Here is a 17,777-nt window from a genome sequence, read left to right on the forward strand (position 1 = left end):
AAGCAGAATTTGTCCAAAATCGTATACATGAAAAGAAGAAAACACTTGCTGTGGCCTTCAACTCGACATTTGGATATATAGACGACGTTTTGACAATTAACAATGGCTATTTTCATTCTTATGTCGATACGATATATCCCCGTGAGCTTGAGATAAAAGATACTACAGAGTCTGACACATCTGTTTCATATTTGGATATTTTACTTAAAAAGACGTTAATGGTATTCTAACAACCAAGCTTTATGATAAACGTGATGACTTTAACTTTTCAATCGTCAACTTCCCTTACTTATGCAGCAATATACCTTCATCAACTGCAAACGGGATTTATATCTCTCAGTTAATTCGATACGCAAGAGCATGCTCTACGTATACAATTTCTAAAAGGAGGTAAATTATTAACAAACAAGTTGATGAAAGAAGAATATCAGCAGTCTCGTTTAAAGTCATCTTTTCGTAAGTTCTATGGTCGATACAATGACCTTGTCAGCAAATACAATTTATCATTGAGTCAAATGCTGACTGACGTTTTTCATATTAATTGTTAGGCCATTATTTACACACTGAATTGTCGACGGATTTTCCCGTTATTTCTCGATCATGACATGGAGCACAGGGCGGGTGTGACCGGTCGGCAGGGGATTCTCACTCCTCCATGGCACCTGATCCCACCTCTGATGTTTTGGAGGTCCTTGTTTGTTCTGCTCCTATTTTGTAATTTTTAATGGACTTTTGAGCTTGAATACTGTTCGTTATCTACATATATTTCATTTCAACAGCAATAATTTTGAACATCAGCAGACAACAGGAAGTAAATTAAATAAATGGGAATCTGCCTTTATCTTTGGAAAGTAGGAAGTATTGTTGTTAAATAAAATAGTAGTATTAATTATATTGTATGTTATTAATAAAACATTTTTGATAAATATACCACAAAAACTTCTCAATAATTTGTAATATATATATATATATATATATATATATATATATATATATTGATTTCAAACGAAACTGTTAAAGGTCAGCAGACAAAAATATGCACAGAAAGCTATGAAACTTTAATGAAGCCAAAGCAATTGATATCATTAAATAGAGAATCACATACTTTTCACTTTGCAGACGTCAATGAATGCATTCAAGGCTTACACAACTGTGTAGGGTTAGCTATGTGTGTGAATACCCCAGGATCCTTCAGATGTACCTGTCCCAAAGGTTATGCGTTGGCTGTAAATAAATTCAGTTGTGTTGGTGAGTGAATTAGTTGTATAGATGTCAACAAAGATGTTATTAACATTTGTTTATACAACATCTTTAACAATCATATTTTTCATCATTTCATATGTTTAAGAATATATCAAATAATACTGATGTTTCGTTTACAAAATTTCATTTTCTACTCTTGAAACTACATTTTATAGATATTAACGAGTGTGCTCTGGGTACGGATAATTGTAATGGTTTAGCGTATTGTTCAAACACAAACGGTTCCTTTATCTGCACATGCAAAGCTGGCTATGAGCGATCAGGAACAGTTTGCAAAGGTATATTATAGCCATTTTTCTTTCTTTTTATATTGTTTTGGATACTTGAACGTATTTTGTATGAAATGAGTGAGTCTAAAATCCTTTTCTAGAGGTCAATGTTCGATCTGCTCCTGGTTTGTATTGTTTAAATGGACTTTTGATCATGATTACTCAAGGAATGACTTTAAAAGCTACCCAAGTTATACTGGTATAACCTGAGTTGGGGCAGTTTACGCTTTATAAACCGCGAAGATATAACTGTTCCAACCCAGGTTATTCCAGTATAACTTGGGTAGCTATTAAAGTCATTCCTTATAATTTAATTTCCAATCATTAAGTGTAAAAAATAAAACAATTTCTCTTTCAAAAATGCCTTTAAATTGTATGTATTTTAAATGTAACGTCAAGTGGATTGATACGTTTTTTGACGTAAGTCATTGTGACGTAGGCAACCCAGGTTATATGCTATATTCTAATTTTTTATCCAATCAAATGACGCTTTACAACCAAAATTAAATTATTTTTCGCTATCTTCATATTTCATATAATGTAGACGTATTTGTCCATACTATTCGTATACATTTTTGATTTCTTTTTTAACAGACATAGACGAATGCAAACGAGGACTGGATAAATGTGACTCTCGGGCTACCTGTACTAACGCCCCAGGTTACTATTCATGTGCTTGCTTGAAAGGGTTCAAAGGAGATGGATATAACTGCAAAGGTAAAAACAGTAGCTATGTCTTTTAAAACATGATTCTAACGTAAATCTCTTAGGGGACAATTTCTTAGATAAAATTTGAAGAAAACAAAGAGTAATCAAGCTCAAAGGAACATGAAATTAATGGAAACTGGGAGCAGAGAAAACAAGGACCTCTACGAACATCAGAGGTGGGATCATATGCCATGGAGGAGTAATAATACTCCGTCCATGGGTGAAACCTGCGGTGTTTTCCTTGTCATGATCGGGAAAAAGGAAAAAAAATCTATAGATAATTCAATTTGTGAATAATGGCCGGACAATTTGTGTGAAAAAAGTCTCTGTCAGCATTTGGCTTAATGATAGACTGTATTTTCTGACAAGGTCATTGTATCAACCATTAAATTTTGCGAATCGATGACTTTAAACGGACTTTTGGTAATCTTGACTCATCAACTAAGTAGTCAATAGACTGCCTCGTTTTAGAAGTGTTACCTCTAAACGAGACGTTTGATATCCTTGTTTCCTCAATGTGTTTATGGAAAGCTTGCTGCGTTTTAGAAATTGATCGTACAAAGAACATGCTTTTGTGTATATCCAGGTACTGAGGGTATAATGCTACATAGAAGGGAAGTCGATGGGAGGGAAATTTGAATTCATCACAATTATCACAGAAATGTGGAAGCCATCACAATTTTGTTGCTACCTACAGCTACAAAAAGGGGTCGGGACCTACTTTACACGGGAAAAATTAACTATGACGTCACAAAAATCTGTAAATTCTTTGAAATACCATAAGATGGAGTGATTTGCGATTTTAAACTATACAAGAGAATTAAACTACATTAAAACTTATTATATTATGCTGTTTTATTTAAATCCCATATATAGTATGATATAAACAAGTCGCCATGAGCCTGTCGATGTGACGTTCGTAAAACATGAGGTAGTTTGTATGCAGTGAGAGGTAGATTAAGTAATATTTTCACAGCGAAAAATGTATTTTATAATTAAATAAACTACATGTATCATATGAAGTTATTTAAGACGCCATTAACTTGGATGCAATATCTTTTTTATAATTTAACTCATATATTTTCCGTGCATTTTCTACTATCGTATACTTGCCTGCAGGAATATTGGAGGTAATGTAAGGGTCCTGTTAATCGTTCTAGTGCTAGGGCATACGCTCAAAGAATCATAGTAAGCTTTCACATATAAACTTTATAAATGTTTTTTAGTTATATGAAAAGTGCTTCTATCCTGGTGAAATCTTGAAAACGAATTAATTATTCAATTACAATGTTGATAGTGTTGGGAATCTTTCCAGTCCACAGTGTAACAGTGTAAATGTGATAGGACTTTTTAACAATACACAGAGACGTAAGTGTAGTCATGGGCATCGGTCTTACAATAAAAATTAATAAACGATGTCCCATTTTGATTCATTACCGCCTTATATAAATCAACGGTTAGGTCTTCATCACATTCGTACCAAACTTTACTCTGTCCTTTTGAAACTTTTAAATAGTCTACTTGAAAAGGTCAAGGAAAGTCCATTTTTTTGATTCCTCGAAAGCAGAATACAGACTTGGATCTGTGGTTATGGATATAGCAAATCATCAGATTTTTAAACCGCCAAAAACTTTAATATGCCAACAAAGGAATTGACGCGGTTATTATAAATAATATTCTTAATTACGAAGGGGTCCAGTCTTGTATTCCACCATATTTCAGGTTGAAGACTACACCTTGTATTTCCTACAAATATACATCGACTATTGCTTCCAAACTTTTTAATTACAAGAAAACTTTACAGAGCATGGATATTGAGTATCTGCTATAAAAAGATGCCTGAGTTTCTCATTGACAATATCTATGTGGTTTTTGGAGATCAGGTCTTCCAACAATCTATTGGAATTCCCATGGGTACCAATTGCGCCCCGTTATTAGCAGACCTTTTTTTGTATTCATATGAAGCAGACTTTGTCCAAAATCGTATACGTGAAAAGAAGAAAACACTTGCTGTGGCCTTCATCTCGACATTTAGATATATAGACGACGAGTTGTCAATCAACAATGGTTATTTCCATTCTTATGTCGATACGATATATCCCCGTGAGCTTGAGATAAAAGATACTACAGAGTCTGACACATCTGTTTCATATTTGGATATTTTACTTGAAAAAGACGTTAATGGTAATCTAACAACCAAGCTTTATGATAAACGTGATAACTTTAACTTTTCAATCGTCAACTTCCCTTACTTATGCAGCAATATACCTTCATCAACTGCAAACGGGATTTATATCTATCAGTTTATTCGATACGCAAGAGCATGCTCTACGTATGTACAATTTCTAAAACGAAGTAAATTATTGACAAACAAGTTGATGAAACAAGAATATCAGCAGTCTCGTTTAAAAGTCATCATTTCGTAAGTTCTGTGGTCGATACAATGACCTTGTCAGCAAATACAATTTATCACTGAGTCAAATGTTGACTGACGTTTTCCATATTAATTGTTAGGCCATTACTTACACACTGAATTGTCGACGGATTTTCCGTTATTTCCCGATTATGACAAGGAGCACAGGGCGAGTGTGACAGAGAGCTTTAATTGGGGATACAGCTGCTTTTTTCAATAAAAATGGAACTCGAAAATTCACTTACCTTGTTATTGGTCATTTGCATAATTATTTTGTTAAAAAAACATTCTGATTGTACACACAAGTACTCTGAAGTTGACATTAAAAAAATGCTTGAGTTTCTGATTGACAACATCTATGTGGTTTTTGGAGACCAAGTCTTCCAACAATCTATAGGAATTCCCATGGGTACCGATTGCACCCCGTTATTAGCAGACCTATCGGCAGGGGATGCTCACTCCTCCATGGCACCTGATTCCACCTCTGATGTTTTAGAAGTCCGTGTTTGCTCTGCTCCAAAATTTGTATTGGTTAATGGACTTTTGAACTTGAGTGCATGACATACATGTCATTCTATATTTATTGTACTTGACCATCACAAAACTCACCATTTGGACATACATATATGATTGTAACAATGAAAGAGTACATGTTGCCGGCGTGGTGCAGTAGTTAGCTATAGAGCGCTCTAGAGTCGCAGAGTAAGGAGCTGATCCTTACGTAGCGGGTTCAAATCCACTGCAAGGCGTGGAGACCGGTCCTTCGGATGAGACTGTTCAAACCGAGGTCCCGTGTCGTCAATATATATGGTTACATCCTACGTTTGATTTGGCGGGGCAAACGAGAATCGAACCCGGGCCTCTAGGACACAAAGCAAACGCTCTACCACATGAATTCTTTTAATTGAAATTTGATCTCCAACATATTCTTTGAAATTTTTTTTCTCGTCCAGAAAAGTACACAATAATTATTTGTAGAACGCTGAAGATATAAACGGTTTCTTCTTGTGGTTGATACTTAAAAAATAATACATATTTCTTGGGGAGAAACACTCATTCTCCATCAGAAAAATAATTCATATTATTATCTTAGGCTTTGACGGTATGGAAATTTAAATCCACTGACACTGCAGTCATTAAAAGTATAGAATTGTTGTGAATGTACTGATTGGCTGATAATATGTTCTTATAACTGTTTATGGATATGCAATCATAGATATGAAGGGATGTCCTCTTGGTTGTGGAAGGTATGCCGATTGCGTAACGACTAGAGATGTCCAGCTTGGTTGTGTTTGCAGAGCAGGGTTTTATGGACGAGGAAGATTTTGTTACGGTAGCTTTAAAAAATAAATGAGAATGCATACAAATTCAGAAACCAAGTAGCTCTATCTATGAAAATAACAGAAAATAAGCATTTTTTATGTTTTCTATAGTATGCAGGATTAATGATACTTAACAGGTTTGGGGGAAGTTTAAATTTCGCTATAATTGTGGTATATTACTACTCTACTAAGATGCCTCTATATTTTTCAGCCGTAGTTATCCTCGATTTCTTAAAACAACATGCTTGTTTTTAAAGCGCAAGTCAGGGTGGGTAAAACATAAACAATAATTGACTATAACTACTATGTAATAGTCACTATATCACTATTATAGGTGAATTGAGTTTTCCCCCAACCTGTTGAATGTTTTAGTACTTATCCTTGGCATTAGGTAACCCAAAAGGATTAAATGCTCATACATACATTTTTTAAGCATAAATATTCAAACACTTTTAACTACTCCATGAACTTTCAACCTGATATATACCCTATAAGCAGAGGATTTCATTTTGGTATCCTTAATGAGGGTTTCAATATCGCTAAAATTGAATATTTCTAACAGTTTATTCTGTACCGTTTGCTATAGCTTTGTTTCTGGACATACTATTAATAAAATCGCTAAAATTACTTCTCTTCTAAAAAATATACCAATTTTGGGGATAAATCGCTAAATTTGCGTCTCGCTAAAAATTCCATTTATACGGTATAATGCTCAAACATTCCTATCATATCAATAACAAAGCTTTTGTGAAGGTAGAGTATGCACACAATAATAAATATTTCTTCTTTTTTTTTTTTTTAGACATGAATGAATGTAAATTGGGTTTACATGCCTGTCATCGCACACATGCAGAGTGTTTAAACACATTTGGAAGCTTCAAGTGTAGGTGTAAGAAAGGATTCAATGGAGACGGTTACACATGTACAGGTAATATGATATCTGACGTGTATTGAGGAATCAGTTCCACCTATACAGCTATCTTTGGCCTTAATTAGAAATACTTTCACATAGGTAAATCTCTCTCTCTCTCTCTCTCTCTCTCTCTCTCTAACCGTTCACGGTAGGTCAGTAGGAAGAGCGCTCGCTCCGTGATCAGGTAGTCGTGAGTTCGAATCTCGGCCGCGACTTATCTAAGTCGATAAAAAATACGTAGCAAGTGTTCCTTCGCCATGCGCTCGGCACTTTGAAGTGAAAGTTGCGGGTCCTTCGGATGAGACCTTAAAAACCGAGGCCCCATGTCACGGCCGACGTTGACACGATAAAGATCCCTTACTGCTCAATGGCCCTGAGTGCCGAGTAAAGGTCAAAATATGAAGCCCTTCACTGGTATATGGTGACGTCTCTATATGAGTGAAAAATTCTCGAATGGGACGTAAAACATCATACGATCAGTCTGTCTCTCTCTCTTTCTCAGCTTTGTTCATCTGCAACCGGATCACTTTGTGTGTAGAACACCTCTCTTTAGCTTAGGACCCGTGTTCGAATCCTCCTACAACTGTAGTGAGACTTACAACCAATAAAACTGATTATATTTCGGATTCTTTTTGTGTTAATGTATTGTCCATTTTATAATTAGCAATTTCGTTGTTTGTACTTTCAAAAAATTCGAGATGTATCATATTTCTCCTTCAATTAAACATGAAGTGAATTGTTCATGCAAGGAAAAGCAGATTAACTGTCAATACGATACCTTGTATAATGTATATCTCTGAAACACCAAACAATTTGTATATATAAAATTACAACTATTTCTGGAGGAAAATGCCAAATCCAATGTTCAATGTAAGATAATTTTTTTTAGCTGAGATAGCTACTGACAAATAAATAATTTCACAACATTCGTTTAAATCGGCAGTTTGCAAATTCTTTCGTCGTTATAACTTGTTTGAAAATATAAATATTTTTCAGTCTTATTTTGACTGACATATTATATACCGTTAGACCAGTGTTTTTCATATGAATTTTGACATGAAAGCAGGTAGTGGGGTCCTGATGTAAGTTACCATTGCTGGCTGGTGGTCTGGTAATTGTAAAATGTGAATGCTCATTTTTCTCACAGGCATTTGTTTCGTAATCAGGGACTTCTGAAAGTAGGGTCGCCATTTATACGAAGCAAGTACCAGTGTGTTGTCTGTAGATAAACAAAATCCGGTAGAAACGGTTGTTCACTTTTAAATAACATTTGAATGTCTTTTACTTTTTTGATTTTTTAAATTATTTTAATTAAGTCGAAAATTACTTTGACCGTATTTGTCCTCCTGTAATTCAATAAATTAAATAAAATTTATGTAAAGTTAAACAACTTAAAGACAAAAGTATAACTGTTATATATCCAGGTTGATTAATAAAATATAATATAATAAAAAAAAAAAACAACAGGGACCTCTCCGAAATAAGGCTGAAATACTCTTGACTCTGCGTTTAACACAACTAATAATCAATCAATACATTACAAGTGGGATAAAGTGCCATGTAGGAGTTAGCATACCTTGTCAATCGGTCACACCCGCCGTGTGTTGTAGTCATGATTTGGAAACGGTTAGAAGAGTAAGTGTGTAAATAATGAACTAACAATTAATATGAAAAATATCAATCAGCATCCGACAAATTGATAGATTGTATTATACTGTGACATTATTGAAACCAAAGAAATGACATATAATGCTTTCTGGAATACTTATCTTGTTTCATACTTAATTTAACTACAGATTAATACGTCTTCCTCGTCAATACATATGCTCACGGTGGATGTCGCCGGTCGACATGGTGATGTTTTCTCCTCCTAATCACTTAATCCAACTTCAGTTGTTTCAAGGGGTCCAGGTTCTGTGTTGTTCACGATACGGTTTCTTTACTGGATCTATGGAATTTATCACTGTTTCTTAAATTTACATTTTACATAAGGTAGAAAAACTATCCTATTTTTAGTCATCTATTTTTATATCTTCAGTCTGCTTATCTTGAGTGATTTGCGTCAAAAACTCAACATATTTCTGATGATGTGATATAACTCGAAGAAATCAAAGAAAGGTGCTTCCACGTATATACAGCAGTAACTGATTTTGCTGTGTATGTCGAGTTACAATTCCCACTCATTTTGAAGGAGACGACAGGATATATCATCGATAAGCTCTAAGTCCCATATGCTATATCATTTTGAAGAATTAATTAACATTTCTACTTGCGAGTATAAATATTGTTATATCTCTTTTTATACTCGAATGCATCTTATGACGATGTGTTCCCGCTTTTGCACACATTTGATAATTAGGTATAGAACAATAGGTGTGAAATATGTTTTGATAGCAATTATAGTCTGATCTTCGTCTGGGATTTAACTAATTACCTGTATTTTACCAATGCATTATAATAAATATTTAAGGGAATAGATTATGAGAATTTGACGTATCCAACCGAAGATGAAGTTGGAAGTTTAGACAAATATCCATATCGCATTTTCACCATGTTTATTTATTTCATAAAGATAAAATGAGTAAGTAAATGAATTCAATCTTAAATTAACCTGTCTAGTTAGTATCATGTGAATATAACTATAGTTTTTTGTTATTTTTTTATGTTTTAAAATGATTTTTCAAGAATTAGGTCAAAATATCAAATGCAAAATTAACATTTTTTCTTCCTATTCTTTCCGTAGAATCTTTTTCTCCAAATTCACAGCTATGATATAGACTATAGCAATTAAGTAATTATCTTACCTGGACAAATTCCCGTTTTGCACACATTTTTTCAATACCTGAAATTCAAATGTGTGCAAAACGGGAAAAGCCCTTATGACCTGTGCTGTCCATGATATCAAGCATTGTTTTGATTCCACATAAGACCAACTATATGATTCTCATCTCACCAGAAACCATTCGACTTGTTTTGCTATCATGCAGGAAATCTAATGTCCTAAACTGTGTAATTTTTAGATTAATCTTAATTTTTGGGAAAAGGGGGTATTCTGGCGCTTAACTTAAACACTTATTAGAAGCAGAATTTATTCAATATCTTCTACACAAAACAAAACTCTTGACATGGCCTTCAATTTGTCATATTGATTAATAATAGTTAGTGTACGTCAAAGTTATATTCTCAAAAAAAAAACTCTTAAGAAAGCTTTAATAAAATCAACTTTAAATTAATATTTTTGTTCAAAATTTACTAACATTTATTAACACTAAAATGAATAAGGTTGGCTTAAAATCGTAGATGTTTAGAACCATTTGTAAGGTCGTTGCTTTTATACTAAATTTGACTATGAAATACGTGTCTACCTTATTAAAGCATAGGTCTCACAGCGGATGTGTACAATCGATAGAGGAAGCTTACTCCTCCTAGGCACCTGACCCACCTCTGGTGTTTCCAGAGATTTATGTTTCTACCCTGTTTACGATTCGTTTTTATTACTGCATTCTATGTAATCACTTTTTTCTACACTTTATGTGTATGTGTATTATTTCTCACGCTTAATTAATAATAGGCTTTTTCATATCATAGACAACGGTTTGTCCTTCTTCCTTCTTAAAAATGCACTGGGAATTTTCATATCTTGTGATAAGCCATCATCACATGTACAATTAATTTGCTATGAATCATTCTGATTCTATAGATAGGTACTTTGCAACTGATATTAAAAGGAATTTTTGGAGTTCCTAATTGACAAAATTTATGTAGTCTTTGGAGAACAGACCCCGAGGCTATAACACTTTTACCATACTCATGCTCAAACTCCTACTCCATACACAGAGTATGTACTCCACTGAATACAGTTCTCATGCTTGAGGTTATACATCTTTTAGAGTACGTTCTCAACTGAGAAAAACTTGACGTATTTTGGAGTAAGAACTCAAAGTGGAATTCTTTAGAATTTGGATGTTATTTTATATAAAATATCAAAACGTAGAACGTAACCTCATTCATTTATAAAGCGTTTAAGTTGGGTTATACTAATGAAAAATGGAGATGATAGTTAACAGTCTTCAAGCTCAAAGTCAATTAAAACAATACAAATCGAAAGCAGAGCAAACATGGACCTCTATAAACATCACAGGTGAGATCAGGCGCAGTTGAGGAGTTAGCATCCCCTGTCTACCGGTCACAACCGCCCTGTGCTCTTTATTATGAGTGGGCAATCGAAAAAATCCCAAGACAATTCACCTAACAATTTGCATAAGAAATGTTAATTAACATTCAACTAATATAAATGAAAAATTGTATTTGCAGACAGGTTTTATATATATACATATATATATATACATTGAAAACTGTCTAATCCGACACCTGTGCAATCCGTCACACTGTGAATTCCAGCGTTAAATTTCGTTCCCATTTTACTATTTTCCATGTTTTTTACACTGTGCAATCTGACACCCTGTCTATTCCGACACAAAATTCATCTCCCAGTGCATGCCGGATTAGACAGGTTTCACTGTAATATTGATTTCAAAAAATACTGTAAAAGGTCAGCAAGCAGCAAAAAAATAATGCAAAAAAAAGCCATGAAACTTTATTCAAGCTAAACCAATTGATATCATAAAAAGAGAATCGCTTATTTTTTTTTTTTACTTTGCAGACGTTAATGAATGCATTCAAGGCTTACACAACTGTGTGGGGTTAGCTCTGTGTGTGAATACCCCAGGATCCTTCAGATGTACCTGTCCCAAAGGTTATGAGTTTAATGTAAACAAATACAGTTGTGTTGGTGAGTAAATTACATGTTTAGATGTCAACAAAGATGTTGTTAACATTTGTTTATACAATATCTTTAACAATCAATATTTATATGTCAAAGAATATATCAAATAATATTGATGTTTCGTTTACGCAATTTCATTTTCTACAATTGAAACTACATTTTATAGATATTAACGAGTGTGCTCTGGGTACGGATAATTGTAATGGTTTAGCGTATTGTTCAAACACAAACGGTTCCTTTATCTGCACATGCAAAGCTGGCTATGAGCGATCAGGAACAGTTTGCAAAGGTATATTATAGCCATCTTTTTATATTGTTTTGGGTACTTGAACGTATTTTGCATGATCTGAGTAAATTTGAAATAAATCTCTGGTGTATTTAGAGATCCGTGTTTGCTCTGCTCTTGCTTTGTATTGTTTAAATGGACTTTTGAGCATGATTACTTTTCGTTTTTTCATTTTTCATATAATGGTGACGTATTTGCCCATAGTGGACGTATACGATTTTTGATTTCTTTTTTAACAGATATAGACGAATGCAAACGAGGACTGGATAAATGTGACTCTCGGGCTACCTGTACTAACGCCCCAGGTTACTACACATGTGCTTGCAGGAAAGGGTTTAAAGGAGATGGATATAACTGTAAAGGTAAAAACAATACCTATGTCTTTTAAAACATGTTCATTCGGCATTCAGTGCTACTGAGTAGTAAGATTTTGTATCGTGCCAATTCCTACCGTGTCACGGGACCTAATTTTATAGGTCTCATTCGAAAGACCCAACCGTCCACGGTAGTTCAGTCGGCAGAGCGCTCGCATCGTGATCGGGAGGTCGTGAGTTCGAATTTCGGCAGCGACTGACATAAGTAGATAAAAAAAAATGGGTAACAACTGTTCCTTCGCCATGGGCTCGGCACTTTGAAGTGAAAGTTGCGGGTCCTTCGGATGAGACCTTAAAAACCGAGGCCCCATGTCACGGCAGACGTTGACGCGATAAATATTCCTCACTGCTCAATGGCCCTGAGTGCCGAGTAAAGGTCAAAATTTGAAGCCCTTCACCGGTATATGGTGACGTCTCTATATGAGTGAAAAATTCTCGAATGGGACGTAAAACAACATACAATCAATCAATCAATCGAAAGACCCATGACTGCCGTGAACTTGAAGGAAGAGCCGTCAATATCTATGGTTAAATACTAGACTTGATGCGGTGGGGCAAAAAGAATCGAAACCGGACCTCCTTGTCACAAAGCAATCGCCCTACCACATGTTAAATCTAGGGAAACAGTAAGAGAATTCTTTTCATGTAAGAGATTTTTTAAAATTCCGCTTCATATGAATACAGAAATAGTTCTTCTTTTAACAGGGGCCGTCACGGTGGCTCAGTCGGTAGAGTGCTCGCTCCATGATCGGAAGGTCGTGGTTCGAATCACAGCCGCGACTGACCTAAGTCGATAGAAAATAGGTAGTAACTGTTCCTTTGCCAAGCGGTCGGCACTTTGAAGTGAAAGTGCTGGTCCTTCGGATGAGACCTTAAAATCCGAGGCCCCGTGTCACGGCAGACGTTGACACGATAAAGAACCCTCAATGCTTAATGGCCCTGAGTGCCGAGTAAAGGTCTAAATTTGAAGCCCTTCACCGGTATATGGTGACGTCTCAATATGAGTGAAAAATTTTGGAACTTAAAACAACATACAATCAATCAATCAATCAATCAATCTTATAACAGGGCGCAATTAGTATTCCGACGGATTGTTGAAAGACTTAATCTCCAGAAAACACGTTTTGACTTTTAGATATAAACCTTGGAGTACTTGTATGTACAATCAGTATGTTTTAACAAAATAATTTTTCAAATGACCTGTGACAAGGTAAGTTAATTTACAAGTACCAATTTATTTCATGATTTCAAAAAGCTTGGACAATAGTTTATTATGAAGAATAGTTGTATAATGTGTTGAAATGTCGTACGTTTTGATGTTATGATTTTGGTAAAGTTTTGTGATTTTAGATTTTCAAATTTTATTTTACTGTTTCCTTTCTAATTGAAATGTAATCTCTAACATATTGATTGAAAATTTTGTCTCTGGTCCGGAAAAGTACACAATAATTAAATGTAGAACGCTGAAGACATTTTTTTCTTGTGTTTAATACCCAAAATAATATATATTATCTTAGGCTTTGACTGTATAGAAATTTAAATCCACTGACACTGCAGTTTTTTTTTTAAAGCATAAAATTGTTGTGAATGTATTGATTGGCTGATAATATGTTCTTATAACTGTTTATGGATATGCAATCACAGATATAAAGGGATGTCCTCTTGGTTGTGGAAGGTATGCCGATTGCGTAATGACTAGAGATGTCCAACTTGGTTGTGTTTGCAGAGCAGGGTTTTATGGAGGAGGAAGATTTTGTTACGGTAGCTTTAAAAAATAAATGAGAATGCATACAAATTCAGAAACCCAATAGCTCTATCTATGGAAACAACAGAAAATAAGCATTTTTTAATGTTTTCTATAGTATGCAGGATTAACGATACTAAACAGGTTTGGGGGGAGTTTAAATTTCCCTATAATTGTGGTATATTACTACTCTACTAAGATGCCTCTATATTTTTCAGCCGTAGTTATCCTCGATTTCTTAAAACAACATGCTTGCGTTTTGAAGCACAAGTCATGGTGCTTAAAATATGAACAATAATTGACAATAATTACTATATTATAGTGACGATATCACTATTATAGTGGAATTGACGTTTTCACCCAGATCTGTTAAATTTTTAAGTATTCATCCTTGACATTAGGTAATCCAAAAGAATTAGATGCTCATAGATACTTTTAAGCATAAATATGCAAACAATATCATCAAGATTTGAAAATCGTGATGTAAATTAATCTGTCACTTTCCCATGAACTTTCAACCTGATATATACGTAAAGGCAGAATTTTTAACAAAGAGTTTATTTTGATATTATTAGCTAGGATTTCGATATCGCTAAAATTGAATGTTTCTAACAGTTTATTTTTTACCATTTGTTATAGCTTTGTTTCTGGACATGATAAACTCGCTAAAATTATTTCTCGTCTAAAATATCTACCAACTTTAGGGGATATATTGCTATACCGTATGTTGCTAAAACATTCCAATCATATCAATAACAAAGCTTTTGTGAAGGTAAAGTATGTATTTCTTATTTAGACATGAATGAGTGTAAACGGGGCTTACATTCCTGTCATCGCATACATGCAGAGTGTTTAAACACATTTGGAAGCTTCAAATGTAGGTGTAAGAAAGGATTCAAAGGAGACGGTTACACATGTACAGGTAATATGATATCTGAAGTTTATTGAGGAAACAGTTCCATCTATGCAGTTATCTTTGATCTTAATTAGAAATACTCTTACATAGGGAAAAATTTCTCTTTTTCTCAGCTTTGTTCATTGGTGACCTTATCACTTTATGTGTAAAACACCTCTCTATAGCTTAGGACCCGTGTTCGAATTCTCCTCTGGTCTGTCGAAATCTCACCCTTTCCGATATAAAATGAACACCTGTAGTGAAACCAACGTAACTGATTATTTTTTCGAATTCTCTTTGTGTTAATTTATTGCCCATTTCATAATTAGCAATTTCAATTAAATGTGTTAACTGTCAATACAATATCTTTCAAGAAAATAAACAATAATGATAATAATCAATCAAAACATCGCACGTGGGATCAGGTGCCATGGAAGAGCATCCCCTGTCAACCGGTCACACCTGCCGTGTGCTCCTCGTCATGATCGAGAAATGGTAAAATCCGTAGAAAATTGAGTGTGTAAATAATAACCTAACAATTACTATGAAAAATATCAGATTCCGACAAATTTATAGACTGTATTATTCTGTGACATTATTGAAACCAAAGAGATGACATATAAGGTTTTCTGGAATACTTAACTTGTTTCGTACTAGATTTAACTACAGATTAATCTGTTTTCCTGATCAATGCATAGGTTCACGGTGGATGTTGCCGGTCGACAAGGTGATGTTTTCTCCTCCTAATCACTTAATCCAACTGCATTTGTTTCCAGGGGTGGCGTTCCGTGTTTTGTCTTGTTCACGGTACGGTTTCTTTACTGGATCTATGAATTTATCACTGTCTCTTAAATTTACATTTTACATAAGGTAGAAAAACTACCATCTTTTTATTTTAAGTCATGTATTTTTATGTCTTCAGTCTGCTTATTTTGAGTGATTTGCGTCATAATTTGACATATTTCTGATATTGTGATATAAATATAAGAAAGGTACTTCAACATATGTACTGCAGTAACTCATTTTGCTTTGTATATCGCCTTAAAATTCTCAAGCATTTTGAAAGAGACTAAATCATCGATAAGCTCTAATTCCCATATGCTATGTCTTTTTGACGAATAAATTAACATTTCTACTTGCGAGTATTCTTATATCTCTTTATACTCGAATGTATCTTATGGTTTGTGCTGTCCCTAATATCAAGCATTGTTTTGATTCCACATAAGACTAAATAATTGAATGTCATCTCACCAGAATTAATTCGACTTGTTTTGCTATCATGCAGGTAATCTAGGGTGCTAAATTGTGTAATTTTTAGATTGATTTTAATTTTGGGAAAAAGGAGGTATGCAACTATTCTAGTGCTTAACTCAGACACTTGTTAGAAGCAAAATTTATACAACATCTTTCACATAAAACAATATTCTTGACATGGCCCACAATTTGACGTATTGATTAATGATAATTAGTGTACATCAAATTTAGATTTTCAAAAAAAAAATCCACAGAAAACTTTAATACAATTAAATTTAAATTAACTGTTTTTTTCAAAATTTACTAACATCTATTAACATTAAAAAGAATAAGGTTGGATCGTATTCATAGATGTTTAGAACCATTTGTCTTCTACATTAAAATTTCTCCTAAAGCCTGTAGTACTTTAATTTTCCATTTTTTTACTGACATTTTGTTATAACAACTGTCTGCCTTTAGTGCACAAGCTTTATGGGATGGACATTATTAATCCAAATCAAACAATCATACCACTGAGTTTTATAATGAAAATTGAGTGTTTGTAAACGTTTGAAATGACAGAAAAATCATCTTTTTGGTGTAAAGGGTTGAAATTCACTGTAAGCAATTAATATCTTATAACAGCTTTCATATTCTATAACATCCATCAGACAGATTAATTTTCCTCAACAGTTAACGTGGAAAAGCTTTAAAAATGTTTTCTTCAATATCAAAGTATGAAAATATGGTCGCTTGGCACAAATTAACTCAATTTTGTTGGTCAACGTACATGTATTTCTCAAGTCTAAAAGTGACATACACAGAAATTAAATCTTATATTCATCATTTTGTATTAACACTATGAAAGACGATCCCCTCTGATTTGTATATATTTGAGTACCATTTGAGAATACTACGAAGTATACATGGAAAATCTTGAGTAAGTTAGATTGTTTATTAGTTTAACGTTCCTTTCGATAATTTTTACTCATATTGAGACACCACCACTTGCCGGTGGAGGTATGAAAATTTTAGACCTATACTTGGTATGCAGGACCATTGAATACTGAGGAATCTTTTTCATTCCAGCATCTACTGCAACACGGTACCTCGGTTTATACGGTCTCATCCGAGAGACTTGTTTAAACCTTTCGTAGTGGGATTCAAACCCGCGACGTAAGGATCAACTATTTACTCCGCGGATCTAGAGCAAACGCTTGAACCACTGCGCCAATCTGGCGACTCTTGAGTATGTACTCTTTCGGAGACCGAGTCTGAGTATGATAAGTTTTCTGACCTCAGTTTTGGAGTTGTGAGTATGAATGTTGATCATGGAGTACGTTTGACTACGAATCTAAAATCAGAAATGTTTTATAACCTCGGGGCTAGTTCTTCAAACAAACTGTTGAAATTTTGATTAGCACTTGTTGTTGTTCTTCTTCTTCTTTTTTTTTTTTTTTTTTTTTTTTTTTTTTTTTTTTTTTTTTTTTTTTTTTTCGAACAGTTTTCATATTCCAAGGAAGCAGAGTCCATTCAAAAACTTTGTATTAGAAGAGGAAAATAGTTAATTT

At 34.1% G+C, this 17,777-nt stretch overlaps 1 protein-coding gene across 1 annotated transcript in view; it reads left to right on the top strand.

Moving 5' to 3' along the window:
• The window catches only part of LOC133186587 (fibrillin-1-like), a 50,580-nt gene that overhangs the window by 21,943 nt on the left and 10,860 nt on the right, over positions 1-17,777 (top strand). Inside the window, exons 26-30 of the mRNA XM_061321815.1 lie at positions 2,127-2,249; positions 11,552-11,680; positions 11,841-11,963; positions 12,200-12,322; positions 14,875-15,000. Coding sequence (XP_061177799.1) covers positions 2,127-2,249; positions 11,552-11,680; positions 11,841-11,963; positions 12,200-12,322; positions 14,875-15,000 — 624 coding nt within the window. The remainder of the gene's footprint in view (positions 1-2,126; positions 2,250-11,551; positions 11,681-11,840; positions 11,964-12,199; positions 12,323-14,874; positions 15,001-17,777) is intronic.

This window comes from Saccostrea echinata, unplaced genomic scaffold (genome assembly GCF_033153115.1).
Source record: "Saccostrea echinata isolate AGI-Se365-2 ecotype Australia unplaced genomic scaffold, CSIRO_AGI_Sech_v1 ptg000014l, whole genome shotgun sequence".
Classification (NCBI taxonomy): Eukaryota; Metazoa; Mollusca; class Bivalvia; order Ostreida; family Ostreidae; genus Saccostrea; species Saccostrea echinata.